This window comes from Neovison vison, chromosome 4 (assembly GCF_020171115.1).
Source record: "Neovison vison isolate M4711 chromosome 4, ASM_NN_V1, whole genome shotgun sequence".
In the NCBI taxonomy this organism is placed as follows: Eukaryota; Metazoa; Chordata; class Mammalia; order Carnivora; family Mustelidae; genus Neogale; species Neogale vison.
In genome coordinates, this window is record NC_058094.1 from 26,202,356 (window position 1) to 26,227,454 (window position 25,099).

Below are 25,099 nucleotides of genomic sequence, written 5' to 3' on the forward strand. Positions count from 1 at the left end.
CTCTGTCTCAAATAAATAAATAAAATCCTTAAAAAATGGTTTAAAATTCAACTTCTTTGAAACAGTCTTCTATGTTCATCTCTACACTTTCCTTCTTTCTATATAGGAAACATAGAAGACTGTTTCCTTCTTCCAAATTTCTAAATTCTAATTTCTGAATCTCTTCCTCTGGCTTTTCTTCCTCTGTATTTCTAAAACACCTTGAAGAGGTGCCAGGGTGGCTCAGTGAGTTATGCATCTGCTCAGGTCATGATCCCAGAGTTCTGGAATTGAGCCAAATGTCTGGTTCCCTGCTCAGCAGAGTCTGCTTCTCCCTCTGCCCCTCCTCCCACCCCACTCTCATGCTTGTTTCTCTCACTCCAATAAATAAATAAAATATTCAAAAGAAATAAAACACCTTGAATAAATAATACCACATTTTCAGATATTGCCTTGTGTTAAAATTATTTGTATTCATATTATGTAACTAATCATTTTTTGTCCTTACACATACAAAAAATCTATACCTTGTTCAACATTTTAAACCTTTATAGCCCAAAATATCATGTCTTGCACATGCTATGATGTTGAATGAATAAACCAAACACCTGACTTTTTTCTAATCTCACGTCTTCAAATGTCACAATTAATCCCTCCTTATCTGTGATTTTGCTTTCTGAGCTTTGAGTTACCGGCAGTCATCCTTGGTTTCGAAGCAGATGATTCTCCTTCTGACCTATTGTCAGAAGGTACTCTAGCCTCATGCTGTGTCATAATGCCTCACATTGTTTCATCCTGTAGGCACTATGTCATCTCACATTGTCACAAGAAGGGTGAAGGCAATACAATAAAATCTTTTGAGAAAGAGTTCATATTCACATAACTTTTTTATTACAGTATAATTGTTCTATTTTATTATTATTTGTATTAATCTACTGTGCCAAATTTATTAATTAAATATGTCATAATTATGTATGTATAGAAAAAATAGTATATATAAGGTTTAGTACTATCCGCAGTTTTAGGCATCCACTGGGGATCTTGGAATGTTTCCCATAGCTAATGGGGAGCTACTGTATATCCCAAATACAACTTAGTATCCTTTTAAAATTGCAAAGCCATTCATCTTACTATTTGAGAATAGTTAAAATGCAACTAACTTGCAAGAAGTTTGATGATGATTCAAATTTAAACTAAAATAAAGATGATTGATATAGGGTTCTCTCCTGAAAACACTAGAAACAGCTCGGAGCCTGAAAGTTAGACAGAAATAATGGAAAAGTAGTTGTTATAGTAGTCTCAGAGACCAAAACTATATGAAGAAATCAGTTCCAATAATACTACATGTACTTGTTGTTTCTATATTTATCACCAGGGCTCCAAAATACCTGATTAAATGTTATGTTTATTTCCTTCAGGAAATGCCTAGTCCAGTACATTTAGGATTCTCCTAATGACTAGTTCAGTGCATATGGGAGCTTGATACCTATTTCTTAGATTGAAAGAAGTTGTGTGGATAGTTCTAGGACTTAGTTCCATAAAGAGCTAATACTGTATCAGCATCATTATTTTTTTTGGAGTGCATTTACATTTAATGTTTGACTTATTCTCTGTCATAATATAGGACAAAATAAGTCTCATCTAGCCCAAATCCTTGATATGAAGTATACAACTTAAAATTTAAGAATCTTCAACATACAGTCATACAGACAGCCATGGTCACCAACATCAAGGATACCAAAACAAAAAAACAAAATTAAATTAAACAACAAACCCCAGAAACATGCAAGACATTTTATGTGTGAATGAGTGATATTGAAGGCCCCTAGTCTTCAATATAATTGTTTCTGAGTAATAAAAAAAAATAATGTTTTTGTACTTATCCTCTGTTAGGGACTATGCTATGCATTTTACTTACATTTCTTATTATTTAGTCCTTATCATGACCATATAAATCGATAATTAATACTCTTGTTTTACTCTTGTGAGAAAACTGATATATTTAGACATATCACACTAGCTCATCCATCATCCTTCTCTTACTTCTTAAAAAAACGATGGTTTATTTTTATCACATAACAGGAAGTCTAGAGGCAGGCAATTGAAGATATTGGTTCAGCAGTTCAACAAGTCAGGGATGATTTCTTTGCAAGTCTCTTGGCCCTCCCTTCATGGTTGCAATATGCCTGTGGTAGTTTGAGCTATCACTTCCTGTGTTCAAAAGAGAAAGAAAAGGACAGGAATGGATTGCAACATGCAATGTCTTTCCCTTTCTGTAAAGAAAGGTTTTATCATAGTTACTACTATCAGATTCCTTCTTATTTTAAGGTGAACTAAAAAAAAATAATGAATTATAGCAATTTGTAAGAAGGTACATAATATGAATGTACAACTCATGATTACGACAAAAAGAACACCCAGAGCAAGAAAGAGAATATTGCCAGCATTCCAGAGATTCTCCTCCTTGCCTTCGTCCAGTAAAAACACTAAGTTGGTTTTTGTAAAAGTTGGGATGATGGTCACTTCTGGGCGAGTGGAAATTGTGGTGATTAGGAGAAAACATGTTATTTAAAAAAAAAAAGACATATTCTGCTCATTTTTTTCGAACTCTGGATTGTCTTCATTTGGTCTTTTGTAACAAATAAGAATGGTTGATTCTTCTCACTTGCTTTATAAATATAACTCCAAATAATTAGAAGCTTTTTCGCCATCCAGTAGATATAGTAAGAGAAATAATGTTTAGAAGTTTTTGATGGCTGCTGTTAGGCTGCTAGCAGTTACGGTTCTTTCAAAAGAAAAATCCATTTACTTTGATTGCTATTATAGTTCAAAAAATATTGATCTACCCCTGCTTGCAAACTCTTTTAAACAGGTAGCTACAGAGATTTAGACAAAAATCTATATTTCACTTTGTTCTTTCATTCAAGGTACTTTAAAGGAAAATATTTAAAGAATAGATGGGTTAAGTGAGGTTGAAGTGAACAATGCTGTGTTGACTCGTTCTCATAAAAAAGAATGCATCCTGATACTTTCATTTAACTGTTCTATTATTAGACCCTAAGTTCCTAAGGGAGTGGGGTCGTGTCTCTTTAATTGACTCTATATCATGTTTAGTTCATTTCATGGATATGAGTATGACTGCTATGTGTGAAGTGTTTGTCGGGTATGCATCGTCAGGATACTTTACCAAAGGCTTGTCTGTGCTTAGAATAAAGTCAGAGATGCTTCTTAGTGCACATGAGCTACCCTGTAGCTTCTAACCTCATTTCTTTCCTCACTCTTCGTTGTACCGTAATCCCAGCCATACGGACCTGCTTGGATTTTTCCAAAAGGATGTCTATCATCCTTTGGTCAAACTCTTCTCCTTGCCTGAAATGTCACAAACTACCACACATGCTACAACACCTCCCTCCACCACACACATCCTTGCAAACCTGCCCAATCTTAGTTTATGTTTCAGTTTTTTGTTTTGTTTAAAGATTTTATTTTTTTTAATTTTTTTAAAAGATTTTATTTTATTTTTTTTAAAGATTTTATTTATTTATTTGACAGAGAGAGATCACAAGTAGGCAGAGAGGCAGACAGAGAGAGAGAGGAGGAAGCAGGCTCCCTGCTGAGCAGAGAGCCCGATGTGGGGCTCTATCCCAGGACCCTGAGATCATGACCCGAGCCGAAGGCAGCGGCTTAACCCACTGAGCCACCCAGGCTATTTTTAAGTAATCTCTATACCCAAAGTGGAGCTCAAACTCACAATCTCAAGATCAAGAGTTGTAGGCTCTACTGACTGAGCCAGCCAGGCACCCCTTGTGTTTTAGTTTTTAGAATCTTTCCACTCCTAACCAGAATTGTTCATTTTCTTCCCATGCCTCCCATTATATTATTATTAAACAATGTTATTTGTCACACTTTTATGTATTCGCATACTTGTTTGTTTGGTTTTTTTCCTGGTGGGCAGTAATAGATGAAGTTTTATTCATCTCTACATCCCAACATTAAGGAGAAAGTATAATTTCAAGACACTCTTCTTGAATGAACATACTAAGAGATGATTGAATGGACAGATGAATGAATCAATGTGTGAATGAATATCACTGTACTGAAAAAATGATAATGAATCTATCTATAGTTAGATGGTTTACTACTTGATAGCATCAACTGATCTGAAATTTCTACAATGAGAATGACCTTGAGCATATTCCTGGGTTTCCTAACCCCAACAGCCTGCCACATTGCCCTTTTCTCATACACACTGTACCTAGTCCCAGGTGGAAAGCAAATGCTGAGGAAGTCCTTTGAAGGACATTAAGAATATAAAGAATGGGTCGAGTTTTAAGAATACTACATCAGGGGGCACCTGGGTGGCTCAGTGGGTTAAAGCCTCTGCCTTTGGCTTGGGCCATGATCACAGGGTTCTGGGATTGAGCCCCGCATCGGGCTCTCTGCTCAGCGGGGAGCCCGCTTCCTCCTCTCTCTCTGCCTGACTCTCTGCCTACTTGTGATCTCTTTGTCAAATAAATAAATAAAATTAAAAAAAAAAAAAAAAAGGAAAGAAAGAAAGAAAACACTACCTCAGGACAAGTCAGGGAAATGGAGTCACTTGTCACTTTACATTTTACCTTTAGGCTTAAATCAGAATACATAGGGCATGTACTTAACTTCTCAAATCATCTTGGAGCTTTAAAACATTTACAGTTTGTGGCAAAGCTGTCAACCAGAGCATAGTTTGTTTTCATTCTCTTAAAAAATCTGTGTTAAAAAATTTAAAAATACACACTGAATACACCTATTTGACAGACTGACTCTTACAGACTGTTTGTTTGTTTGTTTGTTTTTAAGATTTTATTTGTTTATTTGACTCCAGAGATCACAAGTAGGCAGAGAGGCAGGTAGAGAGAGAGAGAGAGGAGGAAGCAGGCTCTCTGACAAGTAGAGAACCCGATGCGGGACTCGATCCCAGGACCCTAAGGCCATGACCTGAGCTGAAGGCAGAGGCTTTTACCCACTGAGCCACCCAGGTGCCTTACAGACTGTTTTTTAAGTGCCAAGATTATGACACACACTCCTTTGTGGCTATAGATCCTAGCACAGTTCTTGGTACACAGTGGATACTTTAGCAAATATTGCACTGAAATGAGTTTGTTATACTTTGAAATTGGTTAAGACCAGACTTTGGATTTTCTGACCTAAGAGACTATATCAAGAAATGTGTGTGTGTATCTGTGTGTGTGTGTGTGTATTTAATTGATTCTCACCTTTCCCTATTAAAATGTTTGGACAATAAAATTTATACACTAAGGAACTATTTAGTTAACATTGGTTCTCAGTTTTGGAATCACTACATTGTGGAATATTTTGAACTATTGTGAGATATGTTAATATTGTTAAATATGTTAATACTTAAATACCTACTTTCATATATTTTTTCTTTTTAACTAAATCAGAGTATACTTAGTCTTTTCTCTAAAAATAACCTCATTCCATTGGGCCATGTTTTTCATAAAACCCCAGGAAGCCCATTGTCAGAAGAAAGTCTGATAATCACTGTGTTGGAAGAAAATGCCACACATCCCAAGTTCATAGATCCTTCCTTACTGTCTTAGTCCCTTTGCCCTGCTATAATAAAATACCACACTACGTAGTTTGTAAACAAAAGAAATTTATTTCTCACAGTTCTGAAGGGTGAAAGTCCAAGACCAAGGTACCAGACGTTTGTTTTTGTTTTATTTTCTTTTGTGTTATTTCTGTTTGTTTGCTTGTTTTTAGCATGGGGACCTTTTGTTGAGTTTTCTTTTTAGGTCATAGCTGTCACCTTTTCTCTCTGTCCTCACTGGGACAAAGGTATTTCTCTGAAGCTTCTTTCGTAAGAGTACTAATCTCATTCCTAAGGTCTCAGCCCTCTTGACATGATCACCCCCCCAAAGGTTCCATCTTCTAATATTCATCTTTGAATTTTGAGGAGACACATTCAGACATGACACCTACAAAAGCTGGCAAACTCCTTGTTTGTTTACACATATGTTAACTGTAGTTCCCTGGTATCCTCTCAATTAGAAACATGGGACTGGGGCGCCTGGGTGGCTTAATGGGTTAAAGCCTCTGCCTTCAGCTCAGGTCATGATCCCAGGGTCCTGAGATTGAGCCCCGCATCGGGCTCTCTGCTCTGTAGGTAGCCTACTTCCCCCCCCCCCACTCCCGCCTGCCTCTCTGCCTATTTGTGATCTCTCTGTCTGTCAAATAAATAAATAAAATATTAAAAAAAAAAAGAAACATGGGACTGAGATGATGGAATATAGTTTTATCATAAATATGTCAATGCAACCATAAAAACAGCTCCAAATTAATGATGTGCCAAAAAACATCATATTTAGAAGCAAAGAAAAGCACATTGTTTTTATCACCAATAAAGAGCTCTTAATTCTATGAAATGTGTTAAAGCATTCAGTAACTTTTTAAGGTCACATATGATTAAGAATTGAGTAATTTTTTAAAACTCTTCTATTGGCTATATATCAAAAGAATGTATGATTTAACTATGGGCTACAGATATTCTTTTACACTAGCTCTGTTGGAAGAGGCAAACTTTGTCTCAGGGTATATTTACAGCATTCTGAAGTTTGCATATTTATTTTTTATTAAATGGTTTTATCTAATCCGAAGTTTTTTAAATGTCAGGGTTTTCATCATGATTGTAAAGTACACATCTGTTATTGCAAATACATCTTTTATTACTTTGTCTGGGAAGTTATAGATTTTATTCTCAAAAATCTTTTGAAGTTGACTATAGTTTCATTTGTCTGAGATGCTTGAAGGTGAGACCGAATTTAACTCACAAGGTCTTTTCTAGCTGCATGATTCCGTATTTCACAACCTTTATAAGCCCGTTGCTAAGGTAATGAGATTCCCAAGAGGCTTCTTAACATTAAGAATCAGCAAAACTGCAAGTTTTACAGATCACTTTCTTTTAACCTACACAGTTTCTCTGTGAAGTATTTGAATTACAGTGTCAACTGTTGTCAAGTCAGAGATTGATCAATGAGAATTTCTATGTCACTTTGAGGCCAGATGTGAGTCTTTGGCTGGAAATCTGATTGAATTTAAAATTAGAGTTTATTACTTTAGGCATCAAGGATCAAAGTTACTTGGTCACTATAGAAAAGGTGTTGAAAGAGTCCTGTTCTACAAATTTCAGCCACTGCCATTTAAACCTACATTTCCAATTTTGTTCTCAACTCATTGCAAAAGAGCTTTCCATAGTGCTCTGCTTCTATTTCCTCTGACCTCCCATCTTCATTTACTTTAGCATCTCTTCCCCAGCCTCTGATTTCTTTGCCTCCACAGCAGGGAAGAGAAAGAGCAGAACCAGGTGCTACTCTGTGAATGCAAACCTCTGACTGCAAATGAATGTTCACTCTGCTCCTTCCAATTTGAGTTGTAAATGACACACAGTATTTAGGTGACTCCAATGGAGGCAACATTTGTTAAGAAACCCCAACTCCATTTTGTATTCTAGGAGACAAAATACTCTAAGATAATGAAATCACCTATCAGTGGGATGCTAAAAATTCTTTTTGTGTTGCATTAAGCAATCAGTGGTAAGCTACACTGTATCAGTCAGAAATACTGCAGGAAACAAATGGCACTTTCACATTAAGTCTATGTATATATGTTGACAGAAATTAAGGAAATTTAGAAGATGTTATACAGTATCTCTGGCTGTTGTCACTACAACAGGGAGCTATGATCATCTTCAGGAATGATAACCACAGCTCTCAGAGGATGGCTATATGAAAAGGATACCCTGACATAAGCTTGGCTTTCAGTCAAGGGTTACAGCCATTCCATGGTAATCAGGCAGAGGAGTTGAGAGAAAAAATGCCCTCTGGAACTCTCTTCTCAATTTCCTCATCCCATCTCCTGCTAGTGCCACTTGTTTCTTGACTACTCATTGTACACAGAGAAAGTTGGGTAGCACACGAGCCTCTCTATTATGGGTCCAAGTGGGTCAAATCCTACTCCTACACCCAGTGGTAAAAAGCAAGAATAAAAAGATGGTGAATGGTTCTTGAGAGGTAGTTAGAAAATATTCAGCACTCATCTCCTACCATTATAAGACAACTATAGAATTTAAATGATCCAAAAGACTTAACAGGAACATGTCATTCCACGGTTTTCTATATATTTAGTTCTCCATAGCTGTAGGAATTTGTGATTGCATATATTGTTTACTAATAGAACCACATGTTTTTGTATGCTCCTCATTGCCTTTCTTCATTCTTTACATATTCCACAACTCTCCTTTGAAAATTATGCTGAGAGAGGATATAGTCTGAAGAACACATATTCCATAACAACTAACTGGGTTCAAATCAGGCACTGGGGCACCTGAGTGGGTCAGTCAGTTAAGCCTCTGACTTCAACTCAGGTCATGATCTCAGGGTCCTGGGATCCAGCTGGTAGAAGACCCTGCACCCAGCAGGGAGTCTGCTTCTCCCTCTCATTCTGCCCTGCCTCCGCTCCTGCTCTCTGTCTCTCAGATAAATAAATAAAATCTTAAAAAAAAAGAAAAAAGAACTTTGCCTGGAATATACATGATATATAAATTATTGTTACCCTCATGTGTATAGATACCTGTAATACAAAGATCACTAAAAGCTCGTGGGAGGAGATAGATAAGTAAATAAATTATAGCAAAATTTATAGGTCAATATAAGTATGCCGTAGAAAGGAAAGGAAAAACTAACTGTGTTTGTAAGCTCAGGGCAGTACTCATGGAAAAAGTATAACCTGACCTTGAGAAATACACAAAAATTTCCCCAGGTTATGCATACTAGAAGAATGCCTTATTTCTAGGCAGAGAAGATAGCATTCCTGAGGTCATGTGGGTGTGAAAGGGAACAGTAGGTGTCTCAACAGGCATGACATTTAGGTTGCTTGTAGGAAAATGATGGAAGACAAGACTGGAGAGACAGGAAAGATTTAGATTATGAGGACCTTCCACTGGAAAGGATTTGAAGAGAACTGAATAATTTTTAAAATTACTCTGGTGCCATGCAGAGGTGGGATTAGTGTGTTAAAGCATTGGAGAAATAACCTCTTTTAAAAATAAAATGTTGCTGTCTTTTCCAATACAGGGATCAAGTTAATTCATCTATTTTCCCGAGTTTTTCAGTATCTGGCCCACATTATCCTCTGCATCCTTTCTCTCAAGCAGCATGGAACAGTGGAAAAGAGTGTGCTTACTAGAGTCATACAGATGTTGAATCTCATTTAAGCTCTTTCTGTGTATATGAGCTTGGTCAACCTCTCAGAACCTTGTTTTTTCATCTGTTAAACTGGAGTAATATGCCTTTTTCTCAGTGTTTCATAAGAAATACATGATTAAAACAGTTAAAGTATTTAGCAACCCTCTTGTCAAATAATAGTCACTCAATAATTGGAGCTAATATCCTATCTTCCTGGAAACCACATCTGTGTTTATACAACCATTAGCTAGCCCAGTCCCTTACCTAATCCATTCACTGGTAGCCAGTGATAAGTCACAGGTCCTAGCCTTTTTTCCCTAGAAAACAGAGGCTGAGGCATAGCTTATGGATTAATACTTTATGGGGGAAGAAAGGGAGTGCAATTCCAAAACAGCAAAGATGAGGGATGAAAGAAATATACCAGGGAAATGGAAGAATCAAATATGGGGTTATATACTACTGGCTGTTACTGAGTTGGTCACAGCCTCACAAGAAACACAGCTACGTGTTTGGTCATTTGGGCCATGTGGGCCAGTTGTGTTTTGGTGCCATCTTTCTGGGGAGAGGGAGGTAAGCAATGAATCCACTGGTCTCCTTCCCATTTCCTGCCTCTTGTTGGTCCAAGTTCATCCCTCAGGCGTTAAGTTCTCCACAATTCCACCTGAAAACCCTTAAGGGAGCTGTTGGGAAAATTAAGCCTTTGGCAATCCAATTGGATCAAATCTTGGTACTTCTATAGTTTTTGCTGCAATGAACAAGCTAAAGTAGAGTGTGTTGATTCTTGTTTCATGCCCCAAACATATATGGGCTTGAGGCAACTGGTAGTGTTAGGATAGCTGCTGTGAGAAGTGGCCATGTCCATTCTGCCACATTCCATTTGTTAGAAGCTAGTCATTAATGTCCAATAATCAGAGAGGATAATTTGCTTGCACCTTTGGATAGGAGGAGCATCAAAGAATTTGTAGACATGTTTTAAAACCACCACAGAACCATTTGAAGGCAAGATGCAAACATAATGCCTCATCACTCCCAAATACTTTGAGTTTTATAAAAACAGAGACTCTGTCCCACAAAACCACAAAATAACCATCCAGGTTGGAAAGTTGACCTTGATACTACACTATCAAATAATTCATGGACGTCATTCAAATCTCGCTAATGATCCAAAAAATGTCTCTTTTCCCTTCCTTGTTCAGGAGTCAACCCACAAAACTATTGCATTTATATGTCATGTCTTTTTGTTATAAATAACATGTCCTTCAATCTGAGTCCAGGCAGCCTTTCCTCCTATCCAGACTTAGCCCATGCATTCTTAACAGGAATACTACAGAAATGATTCTGCAGCTTAGTGCATCACATCAGGAGGTAAACAATTTCCACATTTCCCGCACTGTTTATGTGAACTGTGATCACCTAGTAAAATTAGTGTCTTCTGGTTTTTCCATGGTAACATCGCCATTTTCACCTTTGTGACTGATACATGCTTCAAAGATAGGTAACCCAAGACTACACTATTATCTTGTTTTTTTATCGAACATTCACCCAGAATCCAAAATCACTAACATGGCTACCAAATATTGATCTTCTATTTTTATTAATTCTACATTTATTAAATTGCCATTCTACATGCAGAGTTTTCTCTCTCTCTCGAGATATATATATATATATATATATATATATATATATAGCTTTATCTATATCTATCTATACACATTTTCATCTCTATCTAACCTGTGTATATCCATATTTTAAATGCAAATTCACAAAACTCCTCCACTCCAATTTCCCCTCAGCATTCTTTGAAATCTTCCCTTTTTCTTCATCTCCTTTTTGATAGTAAAAATTCTGGTTATCTTTATCCTCAAATTTATGCTTTTCACTATCCACTCATATATACTCGATCTCCCAAACTTACTGGCTGCCTTTTTGGCCTTACCTTTACTTGTTTAGCCCCCACCCACATCACTTAGTTGATCTTACCACCCTTCAATGCCTAGTGCCACCTTCACTGCCTTTGCTGTAGGCTGAATATTTGTGCCCCCTGAAATATGTACATTGAAATCTAATGGCCAGTGTGATGGACTTGGAGATGGGGCCTTTGGGAGATGATTAGGTTATCAGAGTGGAATCCCAGTGAATGGGATTAGTGCACCAGAGAACTCCCTCACCCATTCTACCATGTGAGGATGCAGCTAGTGGAGAAGGAAACTTTTCCCTTCTAGGTACTTTGGCTGGTCTAATAATTAAGTTGACATAAGACAGATTATCAGGAGAAAATGTTAATTTCATATTTATAAGAACCCTCATGATATTAGTCCTCTTAATAATAGTCAAGCAATTGAGGTTTATATACCATCCTGAGCTAAGGAGAAAGAGGGAAGGATCTGGGATTTCAAAGGGGAGGAAGATGGGGAAAGCTAATGTTTCTAAACAAATATTTGCCATGCTGTGCAGAGACAATGGGACACAAAGAGGAATTTGAACAAACAGGCCTTGCTGAATTCCTTCCGGCTTACCACACCTAGCTGATACTCTTTGTAGTTATTTTCAGTGATAGCTGTCTACCAGGCCAGGCCCTCTAACTAAATGCTTTCAGGCAGTTAAAAGGGAGGCAAAAAGCTACTCCTGAGTCCCTTGGGCCTTGATTGACTTCAACTCAAAACAATCCACACATCAAAGTGCACACTCTGGTAAGGCCTGTCCTGGACCCCATCACAACAAAAAAAGGCTATCTGCGAACCAGGAAATAGGATGTCACCAGACACCAAATCTCTAGACATTTGATCTTGGACCTCCCAACTCTTACAACCCAGAGAAACAAATTTCTGTTTTTCATAAACCCAGCCTATGGTATTCTGTTAAAGTAACCCCGATGGACTCAGCTTCCAACCAAGTCACCACCTATAGAAGGAAAGAGAAACAAAAAGCCTACATATCTTCCACCTAAATACCTTTCCTTCTTCCCTCTTCTCCAATCCACTCAGTGAAATAACTCTAAGCACAAGGATCACCTTTACCTATTTACCAACCTCCAACTCCAAGAGGGCTTAGCTATACCTCCTTTGTGCCCTCATTTAAGAGCAGAGGATACAACTTATTTATCTTTATATCCATAATACTTAGTATCATTTTTATACATATTAGAAATAAAACAAATATTTCATAAATGGGAAATTAAAGAATGAAAATTCCTCCAGTATAACTTACTGATTTAGACTTTGTGGGGCACCGGGGTGGCTTGATTGGTTAAGTATCCAGCTCTTGATCTCAGCTCAGCTCTTGGTTTCAGGGTTGTGAGTTCCACACTGGTTGTGGAACCTACTAAAAAGAGAGAGGAAAGAAAGACTTTGTTTTGCACATAGACTCTGCTATACACAAGTTTTGTGAAATTTTCTGAGTTAGTGTCTTTGGGCTGTTACAACAAAAATACCATAAGCTAGGTGACTAATAACAACTATCTCAGTCTAAAGACTAGAAAGTCTAAGATCAAGGCTCATTTCCTCATCCATAGATGACTGTCTTCTCTCTGTGTCCTCACACAGCAAAAGAGGAAACGGAGCTTTTAAAATCCTCTTTTATAAGGTCACTAATCCCTTATAAATAATGAGGCTTCTAACCTCATGACCTAATCACCTCCCCAAAACTCTGCTTCCAAACACCATCACATGGGGGATTAGGTTTCAACATATGAATGGGGGGGTGGTGGAGGAGGGCAATTATTCAGTCTATAGCTATGCTTATCTTTTTTCTTTTTTCTTTTTTTTTTTTTATGGAACACTTCATGAATTTGCATGTCATCCTTGCACTGAGGCCATGCTAATCTTCTCTGTATAGTTCCAATTTTAGTATATGTGCTGACGAAGCAAGCACCATACTTACATTTTCTGATTCTCAGCTTTCTCATCTGTAAATGAAGATGACAATTAATTCCATCACAGAGTTGTTATGAGGATTAAATTACATAATTAATGTTGAAAAAAGATTTCCATAGTGCCAGTACAGTTTTCATGCTCAAAAAATGATAGCCACTATTTTTAGTTATTGTTTGTGACTGTTTCTACTGTAATAGTCATCTGTTGCATATTAACTATTTGTTCAGATATCAGTTTCACCTCTTGGGTACAAAAAAAATTTCAAAGACACTGATATATAATAGGTATGTATTTATTGTACTTACTGCACATATTTCAGTATGAGAGTACTGTGGCAACAAAATTATATCTTTGTTGAAAATATATCTCTGATAGATGGCTTTTATGATATTGAGGTATGTTCCCTATATCCCTATACTGTGTAGAGTTTTTTTTTTTTTTCAAATTTATTTATTTTCAGAAAAACAGTATTCATTATTTTTTCACCACACCCAGTGCTCCATGCAAGCCGTGCCCTCTATAATACCCACCACCTGGTACCCCAACCTCCCACCCCCCCGCCACTTCAAACCCCTCAGACTGTTTTTCAGAGTCCATAGTCTCTCATGGTTCACTTCCCTTCCAATGCTGAAAAACAAAAATAAAGCTGGCGGCATCACCTTACCTGATTTCAAGCTTTATTACAAAGCTGTGATCACCAAGACAGCATGGTACTGGCATAAAAACAGACACATAGACCAGTGGAACAGAGTAGAGAGCCCTGATATGGACCCTCAACTCTATGGTCAATTAATCTTTGACAAAACAGGAAAAAATATACAGTGGAAAAAAGACAGTCTCTTCAATAAATGGTGCTGGGAAAACTGGACAGCTATATGTAGAAGAATGAAACTCGACCATTCTCTTACACCGTACACAAAGATCAACTCAAAATGGATAAAAGACCTCAACGTGAGACAGGAATCCATCAGAATCTTAGAGGAGAACATAGGCAGTAATCTCTTTGATATCACCCACAGCAACTTCTTAACGTCTCCAAAGGCAAAGGAAACAAAAGCGAAAATAAACTTCTGGGACTTCATCAAGATCAAAAGCTTCTGCACAGCAAAGGAAACAGTCAAAAAAACAAAGAGGCAACCCACGGAATGGGAGAAGATATTTGCAAATGACAGTACAGACAAAAGGTTGATATCCAGGATCTATAATGAACTCCTCAAACTCAATCCACACGAAACAGACAAACACATCAAAAAATGGGCAGAAGATATGAACAGACACTTCTCCAATCAAGACATACAAATGGCTATCAGACACATGAAAATATGCTCATCATCATTAGCCCTCAGGGAGATTCAAATTAAAACCACATTGAGATATCACCTTACACCAGTTAGAATGACCAAAATTAACAAAACAGGAAACAACTTGCGTTGGAGAGGATGTGGAGAAAGGGGAACCCTCTTACACTGTTGGTGGGAATGCAAGTTGGTGCAGCCTCTTTGGAGAACAGTGTGGAGATTCCTCAAGAAATTAAAAATAGAGCTTCCCTATGACCCTGCAATTGCACTCCTGGGTATTTACCCCAAAGATACAGATGTCGTGAAAAGAAGGGCCATCTGTACCCCAATGTTTATAGCAGCAATGGCCACAGTTGCCAAACTATGGAAAGAACCAAGATGCCCTTCAACGGATGAATGGATAAGGAAGATGTGGTCCATATACACTATGGAGTATTATGCCTCCATCAGAAAGGATGAATACCCAACTTTTGTAGCAACATGGACGGGACTGGAAGAGATTATGCTGAGTGAAATAAGTCAAGCAGAGAGAGTCAATTATCATATGGTTTCACTTATTTGTGGAGCATGACAAATAGCATGGAGGACAAGGGGCGTTAGAGAGGAGTAGGGAATTTGGGTAAATTGGAAGGGGAGGTGAACCATGAGAGACTACTGTGTAGTTTTAATCAAGAAAGGATGCTATATTTTGTCAAATGCTTTTTCTGCATCAAGAGGATCATATGATTCTTGTCCCTTCTTTTATTAATGTGATGTGTCACATTGATTTGCAAATGTTGAACCACCCTTGCAGTCCAGGAATAAGTCCCATGTGGCGAGTAATCTTTTTAATGTACTGTTGGATCCTTTTGTCTAGAATCTTGGTGAGTATTTTAGCACCCATTTTTATCAGCATTATTGGTCTATAATTCCTTTTGGTGTGGTCTTTGTCAGGTTTTAGGATCAAGGTAATGCTGGCCTCATAGAATGAGTTTGGAAGTTTTCCCTCCATTTCTATTTTTTGAAACAGTTCCAGAAGAATAGGTGTTAGTTCTTCTTTAAATGTTTGGTAGAATTCCCCTGGGAAGCCATCTGGCCCCGGATTCTTGTTTAGGGGGAGGCTTTTGATTCCTGCTTCAATTTCTTTGCAGTTTATAGGTCTGTTCAGATCTTCTATTTCTTACTGTTTCAGTTTTGATAGCTTGTATATCTCTAGGAGTCTGTCCATTTCTTCCAAATTGCCCAATATGTTGGCATATAGTCACTCATAATACGTTCTTAAAGTTGGTTGTATTTACTTGGGGTTGGTCATGATCTCTCCTCTTTCATTCATGATTTTATTAATTTAGGTCCTTTCTCTTTTCTTTTTGATAAGTCTGGCTATGGGTTTATCAGTCTTATTAATTCTTTCAACAAACCAGTTTCTAATTTCATTGAACTGTTCTACTGTTATTCTGATTACTATTTCATTGATTTCTGCTCCAGTTATTATTTCTCTTCTCCTGCTTGGCTTACGCTTTATTTGCAGTTCTTTCTCCAGTTCCTTTAGGTGTAAGGTTAGCTTGTGTATTTGAGACCTTCTTTATTTCTTGAGAAAGGCATCTGTTGCAACATATTTCCCTCTTAGGACCACCTTTGCTGTATTGGAAAGGTTATGAAGAGTTGTGTTTTCATTCTCATTAGTTCCCATGAATTTTTTTTTTAATTCTTCTTTAATTGACCCATTGATTTTTTAGCAAAATACCCAGTTTCAAAGCATTATGATCTGAAAATATGGGAAAAAAACTGAGGATTGCTAAAGGGAAAGTGGGTGGGGGATGCAGAACTGGGTGATGGGCATTAAGGAGGGCACAAGATGTGATGAACACTGGGTGTTGTACGTAATTGATGAATTGTTGAACACTACATCTGAAACTAATGATGTACTTTGTGTTGACTAACTGAATTTAAATAATAATAAAAAAGAAAATATATCTTTGATTTTCAAAAATCAAGGAACAAAGGAAAAAAAAAAAAAAACATATGGTTGGTTTCAAAACAGTAGAGTAAGCGCTTACTCTCACTTCTATCCCAAAGATTTTAGAAAACATATTTTAAAAATTCACTGATGCTTAAGAATAGAAAGAAGAAATGTCAGTTGTTATGAGGCTATAGGGGATTCCTAACAAAAATGTATATAAATAAATGTGTAAAAATATATACAGAATATAGAGGTAAGCTGAGAATTTCATAAGCCAGTGTCATCATGGGACGCTGTTGCTACGGCTTCTGTGCAGGAAGACACCGGGCTTCAGGGCTAGAAGCCTCTAGGAAGGAGTGTTGGTAGTTCTGAGAAACTGCAGTGATGATATCAGAGGAAAATATTTCAGCTACAGAGCCAAATACCCAGATATGGAGTGAGAGTCCAGTGCAATTATCAAGAGGGAGGGCTCCCCAACTCAAAATGAAGACCACAAAAGTGAACTGCACCACAGCTCAACGGAGGGAAAAGTCTACATACAGAACTACAAGGTGGTTCTGACATTAGAAGAAATAAGCCTGAAGGTGGCGGATGGTGAAGGTGAAGATGGGGAGTGCCGGACCTGCAGAGTTGCGGCAAAGCAATCAGATAAGAACAGTTATTTGACAGCTTGCTCAAAACCAGCAGTCTTGTTCTTTTCTCAAGTACCTCCTCCCACACTTTCATCACAGGATCAACAACAATTATAATTTACCACATTCTTTTTAAACATGCTGCTTTAGAACTTTCATTCTGCTCTCTTCATACTCTTCTGCTTATACCCAAGGGAATGGTTGAAAGAGGAATATGAAAATTATTTTAAATAAATATATTAGATATCCTCAGAAATAAAGGGAGAAATTGCATTCATGAAAGAATAGTAGGAGGTTATGAAACAATAAAAAGTAATAATAATCATTAAATATTCAAAAAATGACATGATTTTTCAGTATGAGGTTGATTTGGGATTAGATTGCATACACAGTGAATTAGTAAATCAGAATATGTATACATACATTAACACATATATATATATATTTCTTTAAGAATGCAGAACAGAGAACTTCAAAAATAAGAATTTGAAAGATTGAGCAACATGAAGGCTAAATCCCCAAATTCCAATATTCAATGTAAATGAATTTTAGAGAGATGAAAGTACATAAAAACAGTATTTTAAGGGAAATAATGGTAACAATTTCTCAGCATGTAAAAAAGTTACAAATTATTTGACAGAAGAAATCTATCAAGCACCAAGCTTTAAATAAATGAATAGATAATAAATAAATAACAATACCTAGGTAAATGATAGTGACATTAAAAACAGCAAGTCTAGGGGCTCTGGGTGGTGTAGTGGATTGAGTGCTGTTTCAGCTCAGGTCTTGATCTCAGTTTCTTGGGATAGATAGAAATAAAATATCAAATCCAGTGTATTAAAGGAATCATTATAGCAATCTGTGGCATCTGATAAAAATACACAGGTGTTCAAAAATAAATCCAATGTGCTCGCTTTGGCAGCACATATACAAAAATAAATCCAAAATTATTGTTTGGTTAGAAAAAGAGCAAGTTATAGAATAACAGTCACAGAACTACAATAAAAGTATAATGCATATGTAATGTATGTATTATAATACATAGTTTTAGAGAGGAGTTTAATATTTACATAAATATAGATGTTTATAATATTTCATATGATATATGCTTATGTATAATTATAAAAACATGGGAAAACAACTGGAGAGACCATTCTAATTGGTGCTGGTAGATTATAGAAAAATCAGGAATGTGTGATTGTTGGAATATCAGGATAGAAGCCATAACTTTATCTCAAAGTTTTATCTTTTAAATTGTTTTTCCATCATTTGAAGACAATCAATGTGTTTTGATGTGACTTAAAAATGAAAACAACTACCACAATAATTTGCTATTGACATTCTTAGCTTCACAGTGAAGATCCTAGACAGTTGGAGTTTCTTTGAATGGCAGCTGAAAGAGTGCTTTCATGTGCTTTTAAGAGAATTTTTTCAACCTTCTTCAATTTAACTCATATAGAAACATTTTTGGAGGAACATATCTGGGTGATTTGGAATGCAAAATTGATTCCTGCCCTAAGAAGTTTTTTTTGACAGGTATAGTTGGGGAAATAATTCAACCAGCAAGTGTCAGGGAGACTGGCAGATCCTACAAGAACGGTACTCACCGAAGGCTGTAGGAACATTGAGACGAGCAACAGTACCTCATATCCTGGTCATGACCTAAGGATTTACTGTATCATGTACAGATAACAAAAATAAGAAACGTTTTGGGGGTTTGGGAAAAATACAGAGATGTGTATGTGTGTGTGTGTGTGTGTATAGTGCAGACAAAAATTGAAATTTTCTGTTAGGCACAATCACTAGCATGTGTTTTCATCACCCCAGATTCCCCATCTACAAAATGAGAGAACTACATTTATTGTTTTCTAAAGATCATGTCATCAAATTATAGTCGTAAGAGTAGCACAAAGAAAAAATAAAAAGGTTGGAAAACATATTCATCTTTTTTGTTCTGAAATATCTCAGATATAGAGAGTGTACATCTACCAAATTGGTCATATGGATAGCATGTGCCTCAGACCCCTGGAAGGTGACTTGTATCTTCTATTTTTGCAGAAATTGAAAAAGAAAGTTGTGGTGATCCTGGTACACCCTTATATGGAATTAGAGAAGGCGATGGATTTTCTAATCGTGATGTTTTAAGGTTCGAATGCCAGTTTGGGTTTGAATTAATTGGAGAGAAATCCATTGTTTGTCAAGAGAATAACCAATGGTCTGCAAACATACCCATCTGTATCTGTGAGTACCAAATGCTTTGCTTTCAGATAGCATATGTTACCCTGTCCTTGCATATAATTGCTTTTGTAATTAATTGCAAAGAGCTGGAACCGTGTAATTATTTTTGAACGAGTAGCACTTTGTGATACTATCTTTAACAAGTATGCTTATGCCAAATTATAAATTTCATTAAAGATTTAAATAAAGTTAACATAGTTCGCTTGGTAATTGCAAAGTATATATTACATGTGTTCTTATAGTGTTTTATTGGTGGCATTTTATACTTTATAGATAACATACTTCTTACAGAAATTATACATCAGAGCTAATTCTAGTAGATTCATTTATTTATTTTAACAAGATAGTATATGCTTATTTTCGATCAAAAGCACTTAAAATATTTAAAGCTTATATTCTATGTATAATGCATTAACTTATTTTTTTGCTTGTAGCTGCTCACATTAATACATGCTCTCTGCCATTTATTTATATTGCACAGGGAAAATTCATTAATGTTTATTATATATAGTATGCTTCGATTAAAAGAATATATTTCTTCAAATACATTAAAACATTGCAATTTAACTACAACAAAAATTTAATTTATATTATCTATTGATACGCTTTCAGTTTCAGTTAAATACCAACAAAACAAATGAAACTTATCAGTTTTAGGTGTAATATTGAAAATTTTGCATCTGGGCTTTGAATATTCACAAATGGTAACATATAAAGCCAATACTCATGAAAATAAAAATAATTTTCTGGTTTTCAAATTTAAGATATTTCATCTGTATCTAACTTACAATGTTTTTTCATTTGTGAAAACTCATTCTCTAAAAGGCACAAACTTTACTTCAATATTTAACTGTTTGTTTTTTTTTTTTTTAAAGTAGCCTCTTTCAAGACCTACATTTCATCTCCATTACAATATATGCTGCAAAACATGTATTTTCTTTTATTGGAAATGTTGCTTATTTAACAATTTAAAATTATTTCACATTTTTAAAAGTAACAGAACTTTTAAAGAGACTAGAGGTCATTTTCTAATAGTTAAAAAGAGAAAAATAGAATCAAATACCGAGTAAGCACTATTGTTTCTCAGGATACTGTCTGGATACATATTGCCACGATACCTTATCTTACGTTTTAGCAAAGTGAGTATTTTTTGAATGTGGCAGAAATTACCCCAATTCAAATGTGTTTTGGGAGCTCTTTAGAAAATGTAGGAGTGGAAGAGTGCATATAGCCCCCCTCCTTTTAGGGCCAGTGTTCATCCCTGACCAAGATCACCTTGTGAAGTTTCTACCGTAAGAGAAGAAAATGTATTAGGAGAGTTTGATTGGATTCTCTTAGCATTATCTATTAGTAATACTTCGAAAGACTTAAAGATCATTAATTCTAGATGTTCTTCCAAGGAGACAATTTTGTGTACTATTGGAGAATCTATTAATACAATATACCACATCAAAAATGAAATTATTTTTTTAAATTTTATTTTTTCAGTGTTCCAAGATTCATTGTTTACATATCACAGCCAGTGCTCCATGAAATACATTCTCTTCTTAATACCCCCCACCAGGAAACTGTTTTTAGTCATTTTTTAAGTCATTTTAAGGGGTATTAAAATACATTTAATACAATATTTAAAATAATGCTGACTAAAACAAATTTAAACTCCTGAAAATCTAGAAGACACTTTTTTTTTTACTATTTTAAAAGTAGTAGGCCCTGCAACTTGCTATATGATAAATATGTAGCAATTAATAGTTTTCTATACACCCATAGCTAATTTGAAAATGTAATGAAAAGCTAATTTATTCAGAAAAGTAAAATTGTAAAATATGTGGAAATCTTGCATAAACCCATATAACCTGTAGAAAATTACAAACTTATTCAGAAAAGAATATTTTATGAGAAAAACATAGATAGATGCCATATTCCTGAATAAGAACACATTATATTATTACATTATAATAAATGTGAATTATATGAATATTGCTTTGAAAGTTCAATAAAAATCCTAACATAATTTATCTGGGGACACACATTCTTTAGGAATGTGTTGACATGCCACTGGGTTTAAAAAAAAAAAAAAGTAGAATTGATGTGAGAATTTTTTAAAAGAAAAGTGCTTATGTGGCCTTCAAAGTATAATATTAAGTTGCTGCCATAAAATTAGTGTGATACTCACAGAAATATAACCCTGGATCAAAGGAAGTGTCATTAAAAACTGCATCTAATATAACAAAGGGTTTAGAGTATTACACCGGCATTGACCTATTTATTAGAGATGGAAGATTAGCATGATAGATCTTGGTCATCACTTGCCAGAATAGGGATCATTTAGATCAGAGATTAACAAAATAAGGTCTTTGGGACAAATTTAGCCTAAAGCCTAATTTGGTAAAGTTTTATTGGAACATAACTGTGTGTTTTCATTTACCTATTGCACATGGCTGATATCCTGCTACTGTGGCAGTGTTAAGTGGTTGCAAAAGAGACGATGTGGTTTGTAAAGCCAAAGCACTTACCATCGGTTCCTTTACGGAAGGTTTGCGGACCCTGTCTTTAAGTCAAGGGCAGTAGAATCAAATGATTCCAGGATGCAGGCGGGTAAAGGTGTGAAAGGAATAGGACTAGGTAGGTATGCACCCATGATGGAAGTGGTGGGGAACTGGAGTGCATTAACTTTTTCAAAGAAGCTAGAATTCCTGACTTTTTCCCCTCAAATGTGAAGTAGGACGATTTTAAAATGTGATTTCAAATTTTTGTACAGGCATAAGCAAAAATCATACCAGACACATTTGCAGTCTGGATGCAGCCCAATGGCTATCAGTTTCCAAGACTTGGTGTTAACTCCTAGAATCATTCCATACAGAAGAAGCTAACTTAGGTTAGAAATTACATTTAAAATGATAAAAAATTATACATATATAGTAATAAACAACTGATTATATATATATATATATAATTCCTATCATATTCTTTTACATATGTTACATATTTTACACACATATATATATGTATGGTTTCATTTTTGTCTTTATATTTCTGTAACTAGAGAAACAGATATTGGTCTTATTTCTGAATGTTAATAAAAGATCTAAATTTAAAAAAACAATATTAAAAACCAAAGAAATTATTATTTTAATATTCAAAAAAGTTATTTATACTAACATTATTGAAATAATATATGAATATTATATGAATGGTAATATTGAATGAGTATTATAGAGTAAGTATTCATAATCTTAAATGATCAGTGTTCATGAGCTTATAATTCCAAAAAGAGAGAAAATGGAGAAATCTTCCACTTTACTAGTAGGCAAAGAAGGGCGGATTAATAATGTGTCATTTCTCTTATCAAATAAGGAAGGTTAAATAATCATAATATTTTATGCTGGTAGAGGATATATATATATGTAACAGAATAAGTGAATACAACTTTTCCAGGCAGAAATTTAGCAAAATATTTTTCAGGCTTAAATTTTGTACTCTTTGTAAATAAAATTTGGGGCAAAATTAAATGAATTGGATTTTTTTTCCAAATTATGTAATGAAAGCCACTGGAAGAAAACACGTCATTATTTTAACTGTGATTTCCTCTCTGTAAAAAGACCATTACCTTTGTTTTTTACCCTTTTTCTACTTCCTCAATGTTCTGTTGATCCTTTAGCTCAGATGTTTTTAAAAGTTAAAAGAAAACTGAGGGGAGGTGTCCAGCAGGGGCAGGGAGAGACTTCATCTTAGTAAGATGTGAAAGTTTGTCTTTCTAGTGTTAGCAACCAGGGGTGATAGCTATAAAAGCTAATTTGTCTTCTTACCTGGGTTTTAAATTCTGAGAGCCATGGCAGGAATGAACCTCGCCTAATCACCAACCTCCCTTCAAGTTTTGTCTGGGCTACAACATCCTAGTTCTATTAATATCCGCATAAGATTTTTTGTCTTCAATCATTTCCTGAGGATTCTTGCTTTATATGAAAATCTCTAAATATTTTACCAATTTTCTTTCTTAAGCACAGAAACAAAAACTTTGTATAGAATGCCAACACAAATATGATAAATGTCAAAATAAATTGCCTTTATTACTCCCATGACATTTTCTTGCATATTTAAGCATACAGTCACCCAGAGTAACAGTTTGCCTCTTCTAATATGTGAAAATGGTAACATTTTTTTCTGTTTTATAATTTACATTTTTTGATATAATTTTTTCAACCTGCTGATTGATTACCATAGTTGTGGCAAAATAATGTATAATAAGAATAAAGTATAATAAGTAAATAAGGATAAAGTTTAATAAGGATATGGCAAAATAAGGTAGAATATTACTTTTGAAAATTTGTTGTATTTTACAATCTTATTTTAACAGTTCCTTGTCTGTCTAACTTTACTGCACCAATGGGAACAGTGCTTTCTCCTGATTACCCAGAAGGGTATGGAAATAATTTAAACTGCATCTGGACAATAATCTCTGATCCAGGGAGCCGGATTCATCTTTCTTTTAATGACTTTGATCTGGAATCTCAGTTTGACTTCCTTGCTGTTAAAGATGGTGACTCTCCAGACTCCCCAATTCTTGGAACCTTTACTGGGGCTGAGGTGCCTTCCCATCTTACCAGTAATAGTCATATACTACGATTGGAATTTCAAGCGGACCATTCAATGTCGGGACGAGGCTTTAACATCACTTATAACAGTAAGTTTATTTTTTCCATAAAACATATTTCTACAATGTAGAGCTAGAAAGGAATCACATAAACCAGCTCTCTTCCTCCACAGAACAGGAAACTTGAACAAATCGTATATATATATAAAATTGTGCCAGGGAGTCATTTAGTTCTTAATTTCCAACCATATTTTACTCCCAGTTGTGTCATGTCTCTGTTTGTGAGAAGCCCGATATTAAGGAAGCCTACTATATATCATATACTTTGCTCCATTATTGGTATGCAAACATATAGATGAGAGAAATCTTTCTTTCAAAATATTCATAAACTGGGGCACCTGGCTAGCTCTGTCAGGGGGGCACAGGACTCTTGATCTTGGGGTTGCAGTTTCAAGCTCCATGTTGGATGTAAAGATTACTTAAAAATAAAATCTTAAAATATAAAATAAAAACCAAAATATTTATAAACACATGGGGAACCTATAAACAAATAATGACAGAACAGAGTTATAATTCCAAAGAAAAAAATTGTAAGGCTGCAGAAACATTACAGAGCAGGCAGTCATTAACTTAGGGGCAGCAGACCACTGAGCTGATTTAGCAAGGCCACCAGCAGAGAGAAGTACCTTAGAGATTAAGAGTGTCATCTCTACAGTGAAGCTATGCAACTTCAAATCTTGGCTCTGCTCCATTCTTAGGTTTAATAAATGAGCCTCAGCGTTTCTGTCAGTAAAACTGTATTTAGGCTTTTGTAAGGAATCTATTAGATGGTGCATCTAAATAATTTATCATAAAATATTTGATACCTAGTAAATGCTCAATAAGCATTAGCTGTCATTTGTTTAGGTGCCCTTTGAACTATTACCTTAACATCTTATTTAATTGTGTTTATTATATTGCTTCCTTTTGAGATTTCTTTATGTTAAATAACCTTATCCAGATAAGAGTTAAATAACTCTTACTTATCACTCATATTCTTTGTATTTTTTCTGAAAAAAATGGTTTGAATATAGCAAAAAAAAAAAAAAAAAGAATCACATGAAGGAGAAAACATCTTAGTGTATTTATACCCTTACATATTAATGCTTCTGTTTGCAAATGTTTCTAAAGCCATAGAATGAATACTAGTGACTCTCTTTGTTTTTTTCTTGCTTGATGCTACCACACTGTCAGATATTGACCAACTTGATGAGTTAATATTCGTGTCATATAACAATAGGATTATAGTTCCCTGCTCTCAAAAAA

The 25,099-nt window shown here is 35.4% G+C and overlaps 1 protein-coding gene and 1 non-coding gene across 2 annotated transcripts in view; one reads left to right on the forward strand and one right to left on the reverse strand.

Moving 5' to 3' along the window:
• The window catches only part of CSMD3 (CUB and Sushi multiple domains 3), a 1,253,935-nt gene that overhangs the window by 789,237 nt on the left and 439,599 nt on the right, over window positions 1-25,099 (forward strand). The window contains exons 14-15 of the mRNA XM_044245069.1: window positions 19,021-19,203; window positions 23,558-23,884. Of these exons, the coding sequence (XP_044101004.1) occupies window positions 19,021-19,203; window positions 23,558-23,884 (510 nt within the window). The remainder of the gene's footprint in view (window positions 1-19,020; window positions 19,204-23,557; window positions 23,885-25,099) is intronic.
• LOC122905711 lies at window positions 12,985-13,091 on the reverse strand. Its single transcript, XR_006384404.1, has one exon. It is a non-coding gene; the product is annotated as a U6 spliceosomal RNA (small nuclear RNA).